Source organism: Hylobates moloch, unplaced genomic scaffold (assembly GCF_009828535.3).
Source record: "Hylobates moloch isolate HMO894 unplaced genomic scaffold, HMol_V3 SCAFFOLD_12, whole genome shotgun sequence".
Classification (NCBI taxonomy): Eukaryota; Metazoa; Chordata; class Mammalia; order Primates; family Hylobatidae; genus Hylobates; species Hylobates moloch.
Window position 1 is genome coordinate 82373923 of NW_026652287.1, and position 22416 is coordinate 82396338.

The following is a 22416-nucleotide window of genomic DNA, read 5'->3' on the forward strand; positions in this document are numbered from 1 at the left end:
AAAAAAAAAAAAAAAAAAAAAAAAGAATTTGCAGGGCATAAATGAGATCAAGTCAGATCCATCTCATTATATGGGGCTTGATCAATGGCTGGAATTAAAGAGGTTCTCTTTGCATAGCTATTGAATTATTGCCTCTACTAACAGGTGTTGTCATGAGATGTGCATTGTAATATTGAGCCAGTAAATCTTAAATGTGTTTCATAGCACAATGGAAACTTTTGAAAGACCAATAGTTCCTTTTAAAAATGAGGCTTTTTAATACTGTGTTTAAAACTTTCTCACAGCCTTCACTGCTATTTGTTATAAGAATTGTCAGAAGCAGATCCTGAATACATTATAACATGTAACTTTAAAATGTCCTCAAAAGTATTACTGTATTTTGATCACATTTGGATCTTGTGCTATATCCACAGAAAATATTTAAAAATCTTTCATGATTGAATTTAAAACCATCTAAAATTTACATTGGAAAAACTAAAAATTTATTCAATTTTGTTTTACAGTGATCGGCATGTTGGTAAAATTTATTCCAAATGTTCTTCTTTTCTGGATTATGTCAGACGGTCTCTAAAGAAGCTTGGATTAGATGAGTCCAAGGTCAGTATATGATGACTCATTATTTTCAGAAAAGACAGAAGAACTTCTATTTTGTAATGAATTGAGAGAATACAAAATAGTTTCCCTTCTAATTTTCTCTCATTTGTGAAAAGGTCCAAATTATATTGAAACAAGACCTCCATCATCTTTTTTCCAGTTTATCCTTCTTGTCATTGTAGAAAGTTTACTGTCATGTATCTCCAGAGAGTTTCCCTCTTTTAGTTTGAGTTAAAAATGTGCCAGTTTACAAATCAAAATACAGTCAAAAAGCAAGACAACAGTACAAGTGAGAAACAGAAGTAAAGCAAGAGAGAATGGTTTTAATTTTGAAATGCATCTATTTACAGCTTATATAACTAATTAAAATTAAAAATCTTAAAAGCCTTCAAATAGGAGAATCATGAAAAGTTGTAATATCATAGGAGGCCCAAGTTAGTAATTGATAACATATTACTGAAAGCAGAAAGGTAAACTTGTTGACTGATAGTAATAAATATTCTTCCACTGAGGGAAAAAAAAAAACAGCTTTCAACATTATTCGGACAAGCTGTTAACTAAAATATTAAATGAACTTGGATTACTCCAGTATTTTGAATTGAGTATAAATTGAAACGAAGAATAGAGTAGGTGGTCAAAGGAATGAAATAGATTTCTTGAAAATGTTACAAGGACATAATAATGTTATATCAAAGCTAAAGGGTATTATTATTTATTATATCAATTACTCATTTAGTCCCCAGTTGCTTTATTACTTAAAGTAATTGAACTGGGACTAGTCAGTTTCCTCCCCTTTAATATAGCTATAAGAAAGCCATAGGATTTAGGAAGGATTAAATTAGGTAATATACATAAAGCTCTTAACACAGTGTATATAGTAAATGCTAACTATATGATACTCCTTTTAATTATCATAATCTCTTTATATGTACTACGAGTAACAACACAATCAACATGATGCTTATAAATATTTTTATTTAGTCACTAAAATGAAAACTCTCCTAGTTTTTGCATAAATAAAGGAGAATAGATAAGGTTACAGTAATTTATTTCTAGGTTATTTTCTAGGTTTTTTAAAAAAATGTTTTTCATTCATCTGACTGATCTTCCTTCCAATTAGTCTTACCTAGTGCAAACCTTTAGTGCATATCTCATTTCATGTCTTGCATTTAATATCAAGAACACAAACCTAAGCATTATTGTCACAAATTAAGAGCTACAGTTTTACTTAAACTTAATACATTTAAAAACTTATTATCATTCCTTCTGGCTTTGTTTTCCCAGTTTGTCTTTAATAATAACCACAGCAAATGTTTCTTAATATATTAGTACATAACTAAAAAGATACTAATAATAGTTAATATTTACTAAACACTTACTCTGTGATAGATATTATGCTATGGACATCACAAACATTACCTTATTTACTTTGCACAAAAACATTTACAGTGGATAGCTTCCAGTCCAGCATATAAAAGCTTGGAAACTGCCACTCAGTCTTAGCAAGTAAAAGCTAAAAACAACAGAAAAATCCACAGATCTTATGAGAAGTGAGGTCACAGGGCAAACTGCTACCTCCCAAACTGGAAAGACAGGCAAATACAGAGATTTACAACTTACAGGAGCAGAAACCGCCACAGAAACCTGTGCCAGGGTAGGAAAACCTGAACTGTAATTGACAAATTGTTGGAGGCTCAGTGTGGACAACTTTGGGAATTAAAAAATACAGAGAGAACCACTCATAAGAGACCACCCACACCTTTGTGAGTTTTACCTTAATGAGCTCAACCTGGTTTTAGAGAATAGTGGAGAAAAAAATCGCCTCCTGCTTCCATCAAGGGGAGGAAAAAAATAAACATTTTTGAAATACGCCAGAGCATTCTACTCTTCTGAATACTTTCTTATGAATAGTTTCTCAGAAGAAACTATATAATCAGAACTTAACCTGCTAGTGTTTTATCAGAGCCTAACTCACCTGAGGGAAGGAAAATACCTAGGTCCAGCCAAATGTAACTTTCCATGGGGGAGAAAGAAAATATCCAACTCCAGCCTACTCTAGCCATCCTGTGCCACCCAAGAAAGGGTAAAAATACAGAGAAGCACTGATAAAGTTTGTAGTACAGAGACACAGGCTCACTAAAAGGCTGAGACACAATTATAGGACTACAAACCATTGAAAATCATTTCCCCTCCCCTCACACCTTGCCATCATATCATTAAGGGCTTATTTACAGCAGTTACTTTTACCCAGTATTCTATATCTGGCTATCGAGAAAATTACAAAGTGTACTAGAAGGCAAAAAACACAGATTGAGAGCAAGCATGAGAACCAAATTCAGATATGGCAAAAATGTTAGAATTATCAGACCAGGAATTTAAAACAATAATGAGTAATATACTAAAAGTTCTAATGGACAAGGTAGATAGCCTGCAAAAACAAACTGAAAATGTAAGGAAAGAGATTGAAATTTTTAAAAAGAACTAAAAGGAAATGCTAAGGATCAAAAATACTGTCACAGTAGCCAGCCATGGTGGCTCACATCTGTAATCCCAACACTTTGGATGGCCAAGACAGGAGAATTATTTGAGCCCAGGAGTTTGAGACTAGCCTGAGCAATGTAGTAAGATTCCATCTCAGCAAAAAATCCGGAAATTAGCTAGTGTGGTGATACGCACCTGTAGTCCCAGCTACTTGGGCAGCTGAGGCAGGTGGATTGCTTGAGCCTAGGAGTTTGAGGCTGCAGTGAGCTGTGCTTGTGCCACTGCACTTCAGCCTGGATGACAGAGCAAGACTCTGTCTCCAAGAAAAGAAAAACAAACAAAAATACTAGTATAGAAATGAAGAATGTTTTTGATGGGCTTATTATTAGGCTGAACACAGATGAGGAAAGAATCTCTGAACTTGAGGATCTATCAATAGAAAACTTGAAACTAAAAAGCAAAAAGCCCATATGTTTCAAGCTTAGGAAGATCAGTTACATGCAAAATGAAATCATACCTAAAAGTAATAAACATACTGAGTCACCTTTGCTCTATTTATTCCAGAAGATCACAGTGATACTAATCTTTGGATAACTTCCTCTATCAACCTGAGAATATCAGGAACACTTCAGCCTCCTTGCCAATGGCTTTGTCTTCCTTGACTTTTTTGACAGGATCTGCTGATGGCTTCACCTTCACATCCACTTACTTTAGTTCTTAAGCCAATTATGTCCTAACCAAGAACCTTCAGTCCCACTATCAAGTGGTGAGAACTACCTCAGTTGCTAACCCATCTTCTTATCACATATGATGTGGGGAGGGTCTCTGAACAACTGTGTCTGTAATCCACTCATCCAACCCACACTCTAAAAGTTACAGTATATGGTCCACCTTTGCTTATCTAGACCCCCCTTATATAGATTTACTGTAAAAAACAAATTGAATAAATAAGTACATGGAGGAGAAGAGACAAATGTCCTATGGAAAAGAGTTCCAAATAATTTCTATAGATATTTCTTCCTCAAGGAGATAGAGCAAAACTCCCCATTCTTTAAGTGTGGCCTGTGCGTAGTGACTTTTTTCCAAAGAGCATAGTATGTGAACGGGGGAAAAAGAGGAACTTTCCAGTGAAGAACCTGACAAACAGAATCTCAGCCAAGTAATCAAGCTCAACATGAACAGTGATAATTCATGCTGCTAGTATGTACTCTTGTTATAAGGTGAGGAATATGGTACTTTATTCCTATGATAGTTCTTTCAAAAGCCTATCCCGACTCTATGTATGAGAAAAGTGTCTGACAAATCCCAGTGGAGAAACATTCTACAAAATACCTGACCAGTACTTCTCAAAACTGTCGAGGTCTGCAAATCAAGACAGGTTTGAGAAACTGTCAAAGCCAAGAGGACTAATTGCAGTGTGGGTTCCCTGGATGGGATTCTAGACTGGAAAAGGACATAGTTAAATAAAAACTAAAGAAATTTGAATATAATGTGGACTTTAGTTAATAATGTATCAGTACTGGTTCACTAATTATAACGAATATACTATATTGTAAAATGTTAACAGTAGAAGAAAAGAGTATACAGTATATGGAAATTCTCTGTCCTATTTTCAAAATTTCTGTAATACAAAACTGTTATAAAATATATTTATTTTTTAGAAACAACATGAGATAATTAACGTTTACCAAACCTTTGCTTTGTGCCAGGCACCGTGCTAAAAGCTTTGTTTATATTATCTCATTGAATACTAAGGATGACCTTATGAAATAAGTGATATTATTATTGTTTTATAGATGAGGAGATTGAGACATAAGTTAAGTGGATTTCTTTAGCCCAAAATCTAGGAAATTGGGGAGGAAGGATTCTAATCCAGGCTGTCTAACTCTAGAACTCATGCTTCTGTTTGTCATACTTATATAACTTATTAACAGACATTGAGCACAAGAATGCTTGTTTGGCATTTTTCCAAAACTAGCAATCATCAGGCAAACAATAAACCTACAACAAAAAAATAAAGAGAAAATTCATGCTTGTCAACAGACAAAATAAATGTAATTCTAAAACAGATTAAGGAATTAAAGTTTGAAATAAAGGCAGAAAAAAAATCAAGGAATGATGAGTCTTACTAAAGAGTTAAAGATTTGCTTGTATCCAGGACTTTAACTCATGAAAGTCTGGCTGATGGGACGAAACTGATCAAATGTATGAAACATTTTGGGTACTAAGATGTATGCGGTCTAACGCATAGAATATATTAGAGTTAAAATCACTGTCAACAAACTTCAAGCACCCGAGCATGATTTCTTATATATTGTCTCCCACTCTAGTTTCTCTTTAGGACTGGATGTCTTCCTGTAGGTGACTCAGAGCCCACTAAGTAGGCCCTACTAGGGCCTTACTGCACAGCTTAATTCATGCTACTTCCTTTTCTAGAGACTAGGAGTTGAGCAGTATGGAGCAATGGCATTCATAACCAGTACTTTCAGCTGCCATTCAGTGTGCACTCTCAGTTTATAAGTTTGCATGTCTGTTCTTGCCTAAGGATGATCTATACCAGGCAATGCTTCCATTCCAATGCCTTCCTTTTATCTTCAGGAAGTTGAAGAGGCTCTCACTGGCTTTAACACTCAATAATGATGTCTATGATATGAGACCATGAATATACATTCATGAGACCCTGAATATACAGTGCTATAGACTGCTAGAACTTAATTCTCTTATCCTGCTAGTGTTTTATCAGAGCCTAACTCACCTGAGGGAAATAAAATAGGAGTTAGTCTCATTTGACTATAACAGGTATATTTGTTTTCTCATGGCTCTGGAAATATGATGCATTCAGTACTTGATCCCTGGATCAAGGTAGTAGCTATTTTACCAGTCAAAAGAAGTATGGACCAAGTAGAAACTAGGAGGAGAAAATCATTTGCCGTGTGATTAAACACTTTTATGCTGTTTCTACTATGTTTGTGCCACAATAGTTTCAAACTATTGTGAAACTACCTATAATTTTGTATTCTTTAACAAATATTTCCCTATTCCCCACTTCACCCTACCCTTCCAAGCCTCTGGAATCCTCTGTACTATATTTTATTTCTATGAGATTAATGTTTTTTCCAGCTTCTGCATATGTGAGAACATACCATGTTTAATGTTCTGATCCTGGCTTATTTCACTTATCATAATGTATATACATAAATATACGTGTCTATAACATGAGACCATAAATATACTTCTGACATCTATCTTTAAGGTGTATATATACAGCTTAAATGAGATACTTTCTTCATTTTAAAATTTTCTTACAATCTCTGTGATCTAATGAGACTAATTTTTAAGCATTTAATTTAAAAAGTTTATTAAAGCCTGAAATCAGTCTTCAAGCACTGAATTTTTTACTGAAAAACACATGAATACAGTCGTTCCTTGCTATCCTCAGGGGATTGGTTCCAGGACTCCCATGGATATCCAAATCCGTGGATGCTCCAGTCTCTAGTGTCATAGTATTTGTATAGAACCTATGCATATCCTCCTGTATACTTTAGATAATCTCTAGACTACATATAATACCTAATACAGTGTAAATGCTATGTAAGTAGTTGTTTTACTCTATTTTTTTATTTTCTTTTTTATTTTTTAAATGGACACATAATAATTGTACGTATTTATGATATACATAGTGATGTTGCAATATATATTATATATAGTGATTAGACCAGGGTTATTAGCATATCCATCATCTCAAACATTTATCATTCCTTTGTGTTGGGGACATTCAGGAGCCTCCTTCTAGCTATTTGAAACTATATAGTATATTATTGTTAACTATAGTCATCCTACAATGCTATAGACCACTAGAACTTAATCCTGTTATCTAGCCATAATTTTATATTCTTTAACAAATCACTCTCTATAATGCACTTCTCCCTACCCTTCCAGGCCTCTGGGATCCTCTGTACTACATTTTACTTCTACGAGATTAATTTTTTTTTCCGGCTTCTGCATCTGAATGAGAATATACTATGTTTTTAACGTTCTAATCCGGGCTTATTTCACTTAACCTAATGATCTACAGTTCCACACATGTTGCCAGGAATGAAGGATTTCATTATTATTATGGCCAAATCATATCTCATTGTTTATACATACCACATTTGCTTTGTCCCTGTTAATCTGTTGATGGACACCTAGGTTGATTCAATATCTTGGCTATTATAGATAGTGCTAAAGTAAACATAGGGATGCAGATGGCTCTTTGATATATTGATTTCTTTTCCTTTGAGTAAATGCCAAGTAGTGGGATTGCTGGATCATATGATAGTTCCATTTATAGTTCTTTCCGGAACCTCTGTCCTCTTCTCCATAGTGGGTATATTAGTTTACATTCTCACCAACAGTCTATAGGAGTTCCTTTTTCTCTGCATCCTTGCCAACATTTGTTATTATTTATCTTTTCATAGTAGCCATTCTAACTGGGTGAGGTGATACCTCATTGTGGTTCTGATTTGCATTTCCCTGATGATTAGTGATGTTGTGCATTTTTTTTCTATATTTTTTGGCCATTTGTATGTCTTCTTTTGAGAAATATCAGTACAGATTATTTGCCCATTTTTTCCTTGGATGTTTGGGTTTGTTGTTGTTGTTGTTGTTCTTGTTTTGCTGTTGAGATATTTGAGTTCCTTGTATATTCTGGATATTAATTCCCAGTTGGATGAAGAGTTTGCAAATATTTTCTCCTAGTCTGTAGATTGTCTTGTTGACTCTGATAATTGTTTTTTTTGCTCTGCAGAAGCTTTTTAGTTTGATATAATCCTCTTTGCTTGTTTTTGCTTTAGTTGCCTGTGCTTTTGAGGTCTTACTCAAAAATATTTTCCCAGAGCAATATCCTGAAGCATTTCCCCTATGTTTTCTCCTAGTAGTTTTGTTGTTTTGGGTCTTATATTTAGGTCTTGAATCCATTTTGAGTTGATTTTTGTATAGGATGAGAGGTGAGGTGTCTAGTTTAATTCCTCAGCATATGGATATTCAGTTTTCCCAGCAACATTTATGCAAGTGATTATTCTTTCCCCAATGTATATTCTTGACATCTTTATCAAAAATTAGTTGCCTGCAGATATGTGGATTTATTTCTGGGTTCTCTGTTCTATTGCATTTGTCTGTGTTTCTGTTTTTATGCCAGTATCATTTTGTTTTGGTTACTACAGCTTTGTAGAATATTTTGAAGTCTAGTAGTGTGATGCTTCCAGCTTTGTTCTTTTGGTTCAAGATTGCTTTGGCTATTCTGGATCTTTTGTAACTCCATACAAATTTTAAGACTTTTTTTTTCCTAATTCTGTGTAGAATGTCATTAGTATTTCGATAGGGATTGCATTGAACCTGTACATTCTTTGGGTAGTATGGTCATTTTAATATTATTAATGCTTTGGATCCATGAGCATGGGATGTTTCTCCATTTGTTTCTGTCCACTTCAGTTTCTTAAGTGTTTTGTAGTTTCCTTGTAGAGGTCTTTTACCTCCTTGGTTAAATTTATTCATATATATTTTATTTCCTTTATAGCTATTGTAAATGGAATTGACTTCTTGATTTTTTAATCTAGTTCATTTTGTATAGAAATGCAATAATTTTTGTATGTTGATTTTATGTTCTGCAATTTTACTAAATTTGTTTATTAGTTCTAAGACTTTTTTTGGTAGAATCTTTAGATTTTTCTATATATAAGATCATATCATCTGGAAACAGGGATAATTTTACCTTCTCCTGTCCAACTTGGATGTCCTTTATTTCTTTCTCTTGCCTAATTGCTCTGATTAGAACTTCCAGTACTGTGTTGCATGAGAGTGGTAAGACTGGGCATCTTTGCCTTGTTAAAGTTCTTAGAGGAAAAGCTTTCAGTTTTCCCCCTTTCAGTATGATGTTAGCTATGGAATTGTCATATATATGGCCTTTATTATGTTGAGGTATGTTTATCCCATGTCTAGGTTGTTGAAAGCTTTTATCATGAAGGGATGTTGAATTTTATCAAGTGCTTTTTCTACATCTGTTGAGATAATATTATAGTTTTTGTCCTTCATTCTGTTGATGTGATGTCATATTTATTGCTTTGTGTATGTTGAACCAGCCGTGCATTCCTGAGATATATCTCACTTGATCATAATGTATTATCTTTGATATTCTGTTGGATTCAGTTTGCTAGTATTTTGTTGATAATTTTTGTGTTTAATGTTTGTCAGAAGTATTGGCCTGTAGTTTTATGTTTTTGTTGTTGTGTCCTTATCTGCTTTTGGTATCAGCATTATGCCGGCCTTGTATAATGAGTTAGTAAGAATTCCCTACGCTTTAATTTTTTGCAATAGTTTCAAATGAATTGGTATCCATTCTTTTTTAAACTTTTAGTAGAATTCATCTGTGAAACCATCGGTCCTGGAACTTTCTTTGTTGGAAGATTTTTAATCACTGATTCAAACCTGTTACTTGTTACTGGTCTATTCAGGTTTTCTATTTCTTCCTGGTTCAATCCTGGTAGGTTGTATGTGTCTAGGACCTTGTCTATTTGCACTGCATTTTCTAATTTTTTGGTGTATAGCTGTTCATAGTAGTTTCTAATGAGTCTTTATATTCTGTGGTATCTGTCGTGATGTCTATATTTTTGTTTTGGATCTTCTTTATTTGCTTCTTCTTGCTTTTTTTTGTTTGTTTGTTTCACTAATTGTAGATTTTGTTTATCTTTTCAAAAAAATAATTTTTTGTTTTGTTCTCTTTTTAATTCTCAGTTGCATTTATTTCTGCTCTGATCTTAATTTTTTTCCTTCTACTAATTTTGTAATTGGCTTGTTCTTGCCTTTATAATTACTTGAGATGTATCATTAGGTTCTTTATTTGAAATCTTTCTAGATTTTTGATGTAGTTATTTATTGCTATAAACTTACCCCTTAATACTGCTTTGGGTGTGTTCAATAGGTTTTGGTATGTTATATTTCTGTTTTCCATTGTTTCAAGGAATTTTTTAACTTCATTCTTAGTTTGTTTTTTTCTTTTTTTCACCCATTGGTCATTCAGGAGCATGTTTTTAAATTTCCATGTATAGGTTTGAATTTTCCTCTTGTTATTGATGTTTAGTTGTATTTAATTGTGGTCAGATAAGATACTTGGTATGATTTTGATTTTTTAAAATTTTCGAGACTTTTTTGTGTCCTATTATATGGTTAATCCTGGTGAATATTCCATGTACTGATGAAAAGAATGTGTATTCTGCAGCTGCTGGGTGAAATGTTTTATAAATGTCTGTTCTGTTAGTTTGATCTAGTGTGCAGTTTAAATCTAATGGGTTTTTTTGTTGATTATCTGTCTAGATGATCTGTCCAATGCTGAGAGTGAGGTGAAGTCCCCAACTATTACTGTATTGAGGTCCATCTGTCTCTTTAGTTCTAATAATATTTGCATTATATATCCAGGTACACCAGTATAAGGTGCATCTATATTTAAAATTGTTATATTCTCTTGCTAAAGTATCCCCTTTATTATTATATAGTTTCTCTCTTTATAGCTATTGGCTTGAATTCTATTTTGCCCAATCTACTGCTCAATTTTTCCGTTAGCATAGAATACCTTTTTTTTTTTTTCTTTTGAGATGGAGTCTCAAAGTCTGGAGAGCCATGGCATGATCTTGGCTCCCAAAGTGCTGAGATAATAGGCGTGGGCTACCACATCTGGCCAGAATATCTTTTTGTAATCCCATCACTTTAAGCCTGTGAGTGCGTTTACAGGTGAGGTAAGTTTCCTACAGGCAGCATATAGTTGGGTCTTTAAAAAAAAAAAATCCATTCTGCCAGTTTATATGTTTAAAGTGGAGAATGTAGTCCATTTACGTTCAGGGTTATTATTGAGAGGTGAATACTTACTTCTTGCATTTTTAAAATTGTTTTCTGGGTTTTTTTATATCTTTTTTTTTGTCTTGCTTACCTCTTATTTATTTTTGTGATTGGGTGGTTTTCTGCAGTGATAAAGTTTGATTCCTTTCCGTTCTCTTTTGTGTATCACCCTTACAAGTGAGTTTTATAGTTTTCATGCTTTGATAATGGTGATTGTTATTTTTTCACTTTCAGATGTAAGACTCATTTCAGTACTTTTAAAGGCCAGTCTAAGGGCGATGAATTCTCTTAGTTTTTACTTATCTGTGATCTGTGAAATATTTTATTTCATCTTCATTTCTGAAAGATGGCTTTTCTCTAGGTATCATGATCTTGGCTGGCAGTTTTTTTGTTTTATCTTTCAATGTTTTGAATGTATCATGCCATTCTTTCCTAGCCTATAAGCTTTCTGCTGAAAAAATCCACTGTTCATATAATTGAGATTCCCTTATATGTGACTTGATGCTTTTCTCTTGGTGATTTTAGAATTCTTTATTTGTTCTTGACTTGTGGTAGTTTGACTTTAATATGCCTTGGAGAGGACCTGTTTGGGTTTAATCTCTTTGGGGTCTTTGAGCTTACTGGACGTGGATGTTCATTTATCTTCCAAGACTTGGGAAGTTTTCAACTATTATTTAATTAAGTGTGTTTTCTATACCTTTTTCCTTCTCTTTTCCTTCTGGAATACCCATAATGCAAATATTTGCTTGGTGGTCTTAAGGGTGTCCCAGAAAGCCTATAGGATTTTTTTTTCGTTTTTATAAATTTGTTTTTGTCTGTCTGTATTATTTTGGAAGACCTGTCTTCTGGTTCAGAAATTTTTTCTTCTCAAAGTCCTTTCCTACACCAGCATTCTCAAAGTCTGTATGATTTTTCTAGCCTAGTGTGTGAACTAAAATTAAGATCTTTGCTAAATTTTTTAAAATAACCCAGCAGAAAACAAGTACTGTTCCAGTCCACTAATAATCTCCCTATAATCTGTTTAAATTTGTAAGTTGATCAAATCTACCAAAAAGATTGGCCAACTGGAAAAATTTGATTTTCAAATATACTTCTAAGTATTCTTATGAAAAGATGTAACAAGAAGATAAAGAATGGAATTCTGGGAGAAAGTTGTCTTTATTTACAAAGACCTTTGGAGGAAGGGTCAGCTAAGGACAAGGAGGCATGAGGAGGCACTCTAAAGAAGAAGCTGGAAAACTACCTCCTAAATAACTCACCCCATAATGCATCCTCAAGGGATCATCTTAAGCCTCATCCTACTTGTGGCAGATACTGTAGTTTTTTTAGGTACAAGTGAGTAGAGCAGTAGGTTAGCCTGTCATGCTACCTTGCATCTGTGGTGTTGAGGTATCATCTATGTGCTGGGACTGAAGGATGTGCCCTATATTTGGATCCTCAGATGAAATTGTCTGGATTAGTAGATCCCATGTCACCTTTTAGAAGCAAATGTGTTAACGGGAATTACGTACCTTTTGAAAGGGAATGCCTTCTTAACTATAGAAAATGCAACTGAAACTGACAGTGGCTTGTATTGTTGCTATGTTGTGCACAGGGGGTGGTTCAGTGACATGAAAATCATCCTGTCATTGGAGATTAAACCAGCCAGGAACACGAGTATTCCCATGTCATCTGGAGTCTCTAACCTCCGCTCCTCCAATGCCATCCCCCATGCAGAGCCATGAACCAGTAGTTACTTCACCTTCTCCAACTCAGCCAGCAGAAACCCAGATTACAACAACAGAAACCCGGATTATGACATTACAACATTACAAACAAGGACAAAACCCACCAACCCCATTGTACTCTTACACAACACATGGGAATGGCACCATGACACAATCTTCAAATTGCCTTTGACATAACAATCAAACTCATGTCCCCAGCACAAAATTCACAGATCGCCACTATCACTAAGGGGATGTCTATGGAAATCTGTATTTCTGCCTGGTGTTTCTCACTTTTTTGGATGTCAACATTAACATAAAGTATTTCTACATCATCTGCAAGATGCTGCAACTGCATATGGTTCTGTTGCGAGACCTTCTGTATTAGTCTGTTCTCACACTGCTGTAAAGAACTGCCCGAGACTGGGTAATTTATAAAGGAAAGAAGTTTAATTGACTCATAATTCCTCAGGGCTGGGGAGTCTTCAGGAAACTTAAGATCCACTGCAGAAGGGGAAGCAAACACATCCTTCTTCACACCCCAATAGGAAGGAGAAGAATGAGAGCTGAGCAAAGAGGGGAGCCCCTTATAAAACCATCAGATCTCATGAGAACTTACTGTCATGAAAATAGCATGGGGGAAACTGCCCCCATGATTCAATTACCTCCCACCAGGTCCCTCCCAGGACACGTGGGGATTATGGGGACTGCAATTCAAGGTGAGATTTGGGTGGGGACACAGTCAAACCATATCACCTTCTAATTGGAGCTTTGCAGAGTGCAGGTGAAAGACAAGTGCAAGCAGAAGACGATATCTACATTATTGAGGTTAATCTTTATGTCATGGATTAAAGTGGTGCTCTTTGAGGTTTCATGCCCGTCACTGTAGAAGACAGTGACCAGATACTACCATGTCAGACATATTTTAAACTCCAGGATTATTTTTCTATGTCAGTTTCATCTAGCATTTCAATATGTCAATGGTATTGGGTAGAGTGAGTCTCTAGCTCAAAACTCTGTGTAGTCAGCCTCATTGTTAACATAGTTCTCATTTTTTATGCAAAAACTGACTCAATTCTTCTGATCATTGCAGAGTTCCCTCCCCAACATGAACACTTTAGAACTGTATGTTCTCTTTAGACTCCACAAATCTTGTGTCCATCAAAGAGAATAATCACTGACAATGTAGGAAATGAACTTCTATCTTGGCCACCAAGGCTGCTGAGAAGAAAGAAATAGGACTTAAAAATCAAATCTGATTTGAGACTTTATTTGAAAGAAATTCATGATTATTTCTTATTTCTATATTATAACTCCAAATGTTACATTTCTTAGGTTCCTCCAAGGGTTCCCAATGAACCCAGGTTTTTATTTCATCCATGGAAATAAAATAGGAGTTAGTCTCATTTGACTATAACAGGTATATTTGTTTTCTCATGGCTCTGGAAATATGATGCATTCAGTACTTGATCCCTGGATCAAGGTAGTAGCTATTTTACCAGTCAAAAGAAGTGAGTATGGACCAAGTAGAAACCAGGAGGAGAAAATCATTTGCCATGTGATTAAACACTTTTATGCTGTTTCTACTATGTTTGTGCCACAATACTAGGCACTACAGTAAACAACCAGCAGGCTCTCTCAACTAATTTTTACAGGGCAGAAATTAAAGGGAAAAGAGGAAAGAATAGGGAAAAAAGCCTTTCTGCCTTAGAAAAGTTACATTGCAAGTATTACAGTGTTTGAAACTGTCACTAGTTTCAACCCAAATTCTAAACTTGTAAATGCCTTCAGACCACTTATATGTTTAAAATTGTTTCAGAAAGTTGAAGGGTCTTTTTCATATCTAATCAATTATGGTGTTATTTTTCACAATTCAATTGTGAGGCTTATTGTAAAGATACCTTCAGTTACCAGTATAATTGTTGAGAAATACAGATTTGCGAGGGCTAGGTTTGTCAGAAGAGAAACATTTCTACATGAACAGTTAAAGCTGGGTAATAATTTCTATTTCAATTTGAGTAAACCCTGAATAATTCATGCTTGGGGTTTAGAGGTGCTCCCATCATAATGGTCTAGGAGGACAAGATGCTTGCTTTCAAAGCAAACATTTTCAACACTATTCTGCAGAGGTCTAAGAAACTAATGGATCCCTTGAATGAAGGTCCTATGGGAAAATAAAATTGTGACTCATGGTATTTCACATTTCCTAAATAAGACCAGCCTGATCTGGCCTAAATATTTTTTTCATACTACAGTGTTTTCTTAAATTGATGCAACATGCATAAACCTGGGAATTTGAAATTAAAGCTCAGATTTGTAGCTTCTCTGAAAAGACTTGGCTAGATTAGACTGCATTCCTGTGTGGTCAGGGCCCCACTAGATGGGGCCACATTCTCTAGCCCTGCCTCCTCATTTTTGTTACCTGCCTGGTGCCTACAGGACTTTCAGTTTATGGCACCTGCCCTATTTTCTATACCTTTCCTGGATATTTATTATGCATGGTAACGCCTCTGGGAATATGGTTGGCTTTGTTTAACACAGCATTGCCCAAACTTGTTTGAACACATGAGCACAGTGACTAGTAGCATTCTGTGAAACAGAATATATAGGGACTTAGGGTACTAAACAGGATTAAGAATAGGGTAAGAGTTCTAATCCTAACTCTTAGCAGTAACATTAGGGTATGTTGTTCTTTATGTCTAAATCTTTTTCATCTATTAGATGTAATCATTTCCATACTAACTATGTCACATGATGGTAACTCCAATAAAATGTTACTTGTGAAAACCACTATAGATTCTGAAGCAGTTTGGAGAACTTACTTAAAAATACTATAGAAATGCAAAGTATTTTCTCAGTAGATTTCATAATAATAGCAAATCTAGCATTAGTTCTCAGTAAATAATTTCAATGGTGTTATATTCGTAAGTCTCTTGGGTATCTTTTTAATAGTTTATTTTTGAAAAAGTTGATGAGAAATTTTGCTGCCCTTTTACACTGTAAAAAATTGTCAATAACTGAGAGAGAGAATAGATAAGAGGGAGAAAGGGATAGAATTTACTTAATATGAATTTTTCCTATAAGTATATTAATCTTATAGATTGCATTGAGTTTTGTTTTTTGTTTTTGATTCCTTGAGACACAGTTGAGATTCCATTACCTACACTCTGTCTTAGGACATTGGGACATTGGTGTAATTAAGACTGTGTATTTAAACTTAAGAAGTTTTTCACATGTTTAAGAAGTAGCAGAGCCAATTGTTCACTTATGTCTACAAAGATGAAATAATTTTGTGAGTACATGAAAGTGTGAGAAACTCTTAGTGGTTGTCTAGGTTCATTTGTATGTGCACTCATCAATAACTTTTTTTGTTTTTTTCATTTTGAAAAAAAATTCTTGGGCTGGGCGCGGTGGCGCACGCCTGTAATCCCAGCACTTTCTGAGGCCGAGGCGGGCAGATCACGAGGTCAGGAGATCGAGCCCATCCTGGCTAACATGGTGAAACCCAATGTCTACTAAAAATACAAAAAATTAGCCGGGCGTGGTGGCGGGCGCGTGTAGTCCCAGCTACTCGGGAGGCTGAGGCAGGAGAATGGTGTGAACCTGGGAGGCGGAGCTTGCAGTGAGCCGAGATCACACCACTGCACTCCAGCCTGGGCGATAGAGTGAGACTCCATCTCGAAAAAAATTCTTCTGCTTGGTCTATTCTGTTATTGAAGCTCTCAATTGTATTCTTTATTTCATTCCTTGAATTCTTCAGCTGTAGGATTTCAATTAGGTTCTTTTTTATATCTATCTCTTTAATTTCTCATTCTGGATTTCATTGACTTATCTATTTGTACTGAGTTTTCTTAAGATTATTATTTTTGAATTATTTTCTCTGGCATTTTGTGTCTTTCCTTATAGTTTGGTTCCACTACTAGAGGATTACTGTGTTCCTTCGGAGGTGTCATGTTTCCTTGCTTTTTCATGTTTGACGTGTCCCTACATTGGTTTCTATGCACTCAGTGGAAAAGTCACATCATCCAGTTTTATGGAGTAGGTTTCATAAGTAAAGGCTTACTCATATGAATGGGTTTTGGGATATTAGTTGGGTGGGGCACATTGGCTGTGGTCCTAGGTGGATGCAGTAGTATAGTATCCACATAGATTCTTCAGATGCAGTCCATGCTAGTGGCATTCATGAGTGTCTCGGTGGCCTAGGCTGAGAGAGTTTGTGGACAGTGGTGGGGCAGCTTTGCCAGGGGTGGCCTCACTGCGCTGTTTCTCAGGTTGGGGGTGCATGCCTGCATATGATGGCTCAGCCAGCTTGGAGCTGGCATTGGGGTTATGAGTAGTTACTCTGGCTGGGAGCACATATACACAGTTGCTCAGCCAGCCTGGGGTGTGGCTGCCAAGAGCTGCCCACAGGGATGTTTCTCAAGGCCTGGGACAGGAGCGCAAGGCTCTTCAGCTGACCTAGGGCATGTCGGCCAGGCCTCTCCAGGGGAGGGCTACTTCTCAAGCCTGGGATGTAGGCACACAGCTACTTGGCTGGCTTGGAGGCTTGTATACTGGGGCTGGTCCCCAGAGCTATTTCTCAGGCCTGTGTCATAGGCCCACAGCTGCTCAGTCAGCCTGGGTGATTGCCCTCCACGGGCAGCCTGTAGGGCTGTTTTTCTCAAACCCTGATTGAGTGCATTAGGCCTTTGGGTAGCCCAGGGGGTGTGGCACCACAGGGCTGTTTGTACATCGTTGGTTGTGGGTGTGTACTTCACCTGGCCTCAGAGCATGTCAGTTGTTTGGAGGCTTCATGGCCTCTCGCCCTCAGGAGAGGGCATGCAGCAATTTTGCCAGTTCAAGGGTAGGTTTACACTAGACAGGACTGCCAGACTGTTTTTGTGTCTGGAAGTGAGTTGGTTTCTCTGCTGTGTAGGACCAGAGTGACAGCCAATCCTGGACCCAGGCCCCATGCAGCTTAGGTTGTGGCAGTCAGCCACCCATATGGGCTTGGTGGAATGAAGATAGCGCCCCAGTGGTGTAGATAGTATTACTGACTTTCAGAGCAGGGTGCACTCCTGATGTTACTCTGGTCTTAAGATGGCTCTGTGCTATAGAAGCTTGGCATACAAGGCTAGGTGGGAGTGGGGAGTGCACGCATTGTTCTCCTAATCTGGGACAATGCAGCTGTGAGGGTTCCTGGAAGCTCTCCAAACTGGGCTCACCACTTATGAGGACTATGAGATTCTCTTGTAGAAAGGATGGTAAGTGTTTGTGGTAGTGATGGGGGCTGGTAGCGTTCTTCTGCTTATTTTTTCCCTGTAACAGGAAGTTTCTGCTGCTTTGGGGCAGATCTCATCCAATCAGAGAAGGTGGAGTTACAGAGGCTAGGTGTCTCCAAGCTGCCCACCTGGACTTCTAATCACCACAGGTGCATCTGCACTTCCCTGCTGCACTCCAGTGCTCTCCGTTCAACACTCCAATCAAATCTCATCTGTATATTCATTGCCTTGTCTCTTTCTTGTATGGGGGGACTGGCATCAGGCATCTGTAGTCAGTCATCTTGCTAATGTCACTTTGCGTTGTTATTTTTTTTCCAGGTATTTCTGATCTTCAGATGATTAAGTCTGTGGGTACAGAACCTGCAGTTAGAGAAGGCCAGCTGTATACTTCTTATGCACTTGTGAGAACAAGGCCATTTTTAGTTTGATTTGGTTTGGTTTTTTTTACACACAGGTTTGCATATGGTTTCACTGTTTGGAGTTCTCCCTTGGCTTTTTTGCATCAAACATACTTACAATGCATAGTCTATAATATCCAGTTTTGGATCTCTTAAAACAACAAGCTTTTTTAAAAATTTTACAGTAAAAAGGTGTTCTCACCTTTTCTTTCCAGAATACACTCAAAAGCAACAAACAGAATGAGAAAGAGAAACAAAACTCTCTTTGACAATATCAGAAGGAATTTGAAATCTTAAACTATGTATATTACAAAGCATAATGAAGGTAAAAGAGGGATGCAGAAAGATGCCAAGAGGAAATGCCCACAGTTACAGATCTCAGACAAAATCAACAGAACATAGTTCTCTAAAGTGTCATATCCTGAGGAACAAAATCAACAATCTCTAGTTTGAAACAAACACAACTGGTGACCAGCATGGTGCTTCCCAATTTGACACAAAAGAAAAAAAGAAAATGGACCACCCAAGAAATCATATTGAAGAAATACGTTTTCAGGGAGCAAGATAGGAAAGATTATGAGTTCTGAGTTATCTTACAACTGCTGATCTTCAGATGGTAAAGGAGAGAACTAAAGGCTGTAATTCAACACACACAATTTTGTGAGATGAGAGTTTTTGCTGCCTTGAAGTTCAGGCCTGGATTTAGTCCAATATATTCTTCTACAAAAGTTTGCTCCAGCAGGGACTCGTTTGATTCAAAAAATGGCAAACTTTTAAAAAGGATGGGGAGTGTGTAATCTGCATGGGTTCTGTACGAAGTGGGAGAGTTTTTCTGGAAGGCTTCACAAGAAATTGAATGAGACAGAGCCTTACTTTCCACTACCCTTTATAGTTTTTTAAATTCAAAAGAAATTTAGTGCAATAGTAAAAATAAAATAAAATAAAGTAGACTTTGAAAAAATAATAAATTTATTTAAACATTTGCAGATAAATCTTGAGTACAAGCCTTTTCAAATTTTTACTCATTTTATCCAGCCTTTCATTTGTTTTGACCACATTTAATTGACAGCAATTTCTTTTGGTGACTCTGCTTTATCAGGCCTTTCTGTCCAGGGGAGGGCTGCTTTTTTAAAAAAATTATAGAATCAATTTTTCCTGTTGCTTTCATATTTCATTTGTTATGTAATACTTATTTATATGATAGGTTGAGTATTCCTTATCTAAAATGCTTAGGACCAGAGTGTCTCAGATTTCAGATTTTTTTTGAAATATTTACCTTATATACTTACCATTTGAGCATCCCTAATCTGAAAAATCCAAAATCTGAAATGCTCTAATGAGAATTTCCTTTGAATGTGATGTTGGCACTCAAAAAGTTTCAGATTTTGGAGCATTTCAGATTTTGGATTAGGGATACTCAACCTGTATATTATGACAATAATGTAACTGGCATAGCAAGTTAAGAAATAAATACAATTGACTCAGTAACAAAGCTTATCTAGCAGGAGCAAAAGCACAATTGAACTAGGGAGTGGCTGCTAAATACAAGAGTTTTTTTGTAGGTATTTGTTTTAGAAAAAAAAGAAAAAGAAATAAAAGTAATTCTTTCTGATGGATTTGTGAAGAGCATGTTAGAAGAAACTACCTTAAGTATGAACATATGCCATTGTGTTCCTCTTGCCTTTGAATTTTGCTCAAAGATGTCTTGTTCTAGATACAGTGTTGTAAAATTTTAGTCAAAAAGTGTTTGAGCTCCTCATGTGTGCCCAAAGCATAATAACACATGAAAGTAAATATTTCCTTATTAGTTGTTGAAACTAAACAATATTAATGAGATGTTACTGGTGGTTTTATTTATGATGTGCTGCATAACCTATATCAGTGTAAAAATTTTAAGTAATTTAGACTTATCTTGACTTGCTTCATGAATATCAGAGCGAGTTCTTCAGACGCCTAAGGTTGTATTAAATTGATGTCATGTTTATTTTACTTCAGGATATGTTTGACAAGGAAAAATATTTTTAAACTATTGTTAAATTTATTGTTGTTTTTTATCTTGAAGCTGCCAGAAAAAATTATAATGAACTACTATGAGAAGTATAAGCCTCGAATGAATGAGCTGGAAGCTTTTAATATGGTAAATCTCAGAGTTAAGCATATTAAATTGAATATGTTGCTAGACTTGAATAGGGTCCTATTAAATTTTATTATGGGCTAAGCAATCTATGTTGTTTTTCTCTTACTGTAGAAAAACTGTTTTGGATCATTTCCTATTTCAGGACTATATTAGGTGTCAGTAATGTAATAAAGAGAACACATGGTAGATTTCTCCTTAAAAAGTATTATAAATGCACAGAGTTTCAGAGTCCTTTGAACACATATTGGTCCCAATGCAGTTATTTCACAAGCATTCCTTTTAATGAATTTCATTCTTAGTACCCCTTTAAAAGCTTTCTATCACATATGATTGCTTGTTGGAGTCTACCTCACAGTCACTTAAAGGACATTCTTTTCCTATTCAAGAAAACCTTTTGATCTCTGAAATATTCATTTTCTGAAGATGTACATGGATATTGGAGATTCAGCCTATATAAACTTCTGTAGATACATTTACTTAAACATAAGTTTAAGGAAATAAGCTAGTCTTTTTTTTTTTTTTTGAGTACCACCAACCTACCTAATTTTTTTATTTTAGTTGAAAGTTGTTCTGGCTCCCTGTATAGAGACTTTGATTCTTCTGGATCGACTTTGTTACCTGAAAGAGCAGGTAAATTCTGTTATTTTAAAATACACAACAAATATTTTATTAAATACGTAATATAGAGCCACTTATATCTAGGATAAGAGTCTTTCACATAAAACTAGTAAGAAATTTTTTCTCATTATATTTTCATAGTTTAAATGTTCATTCCATCCCTTTTTAAACATATAAACATATGTTTTCAGCAAAGCTGCTATAATAAAGTTTACATTCTTTTAATTGTATGGTAATTACTATACATAGGCGGTGAACATAAACCACTATATATGAAATATATAAAGGCCAGACATAAAAGATATTGTATATACATTTCATTTTGTAAGAATTTGTCTTTTAATTCACTTTTGGAGTGTTGGCCATATGGATTCTGCAGAATAGAAACTTCTTTCTGATCAAGGAAGATTCCTTCTGTTTTTTCACAATCTTACTTATCTATGTTAAATGACAAAAATACTGTCTTTTGGGCTGTCTTTAAGGAAAATATTTTTTTGCAGATTCTATTATGAGCTATGGTCAAAATAAAGTTTGGTGAACTGTTTCAATTAAATGCATTCATGGACTCACCGAATGTTTCTGCTATAAACTCTTTAACAATTTTATTTTGTCATATGGGGAGCTTTATTTTCTTATTTTGCTAATTGGAACAAATGCTAATTGGAACAAATGCTAATTGATACAAATTGATATTCTAATTTGGATTTCTATGGAGAAAGGCAATTTTTAAATATGTAAATAATGATGTACTTTCCTAAGCTGCCAGCTAACTTCAAATCACTGGAAAGCTTTGGTTCCTAAGTTGGTGATAAAATTCATACCTATTTTACTAGATTCTCACATCCCTTTTCAAAACAATCTCCATTGACCTATGTACAAGAGGTAAGCAAAACAGTGTGCACAAAGATTAATAGGTTGTAATGAAATGATAGAAATTATAGAAATGTTATTTTTAATATTTCAATTAATATCTTATAATGCACATTTATGTTAGAAAATTTAAAATACAGGATATATAATAAAGAAAATTAAGAGTAGTCATAATACTACCTTTAATAGCTTCAACTATTAGATTTTTAGTATATTTAAGGAATCTCTTAAATATATATGGTTATATGTATATGTGCACATTATTTATACTTTAATTAAAATTAGAATAAAATTATGAATGCAGTTTTACATCTAATTTGTTTTATTTTATTCAGAATTTCCAGCCATGTTAAATGTACTATAGAAAGTGAACATTTTGTCATAAAATAATTTATTTAACTAATATTCATTTGTGATTGGCCACTTCCAGTTTTTCACAACCGTAGCAAAGAATAAACTTGTAATTCACTCTCTATGTACAT

At 35.3% G+C, this 22416-nt stretch overlaps 1 protein-coding gene across 2 annotated transcripts in view; it reads left to right on the forward strand.

The window, feature by feature from the left end:
- Nucleotides 1–22416, forward strand: part of METTL25 (methyltransferase like 25) — a 123086-nt gene that overhangs the window by 100173 nt on the left and 497 nt on the right. Inside the window, exons 9-11 of one of the 2 annotated variants that reach the window (XM_032170853.2) lie at nt 504–597; nt 20372–20446; nt 21005–21076. In XM_032170853.2, the coding sequence (XP_032026744.1) occupies nt 504–597; nt 20372–20446; nt 21005–21076 (241 nt within the window). The remainder of the gene's footprint in view (nt 1–503; nt 598–20371; nt 20447–21004; nt 21077–22416) is intronic. The other variant, XM_058425235.1, reaches the window with a different exon arrangement.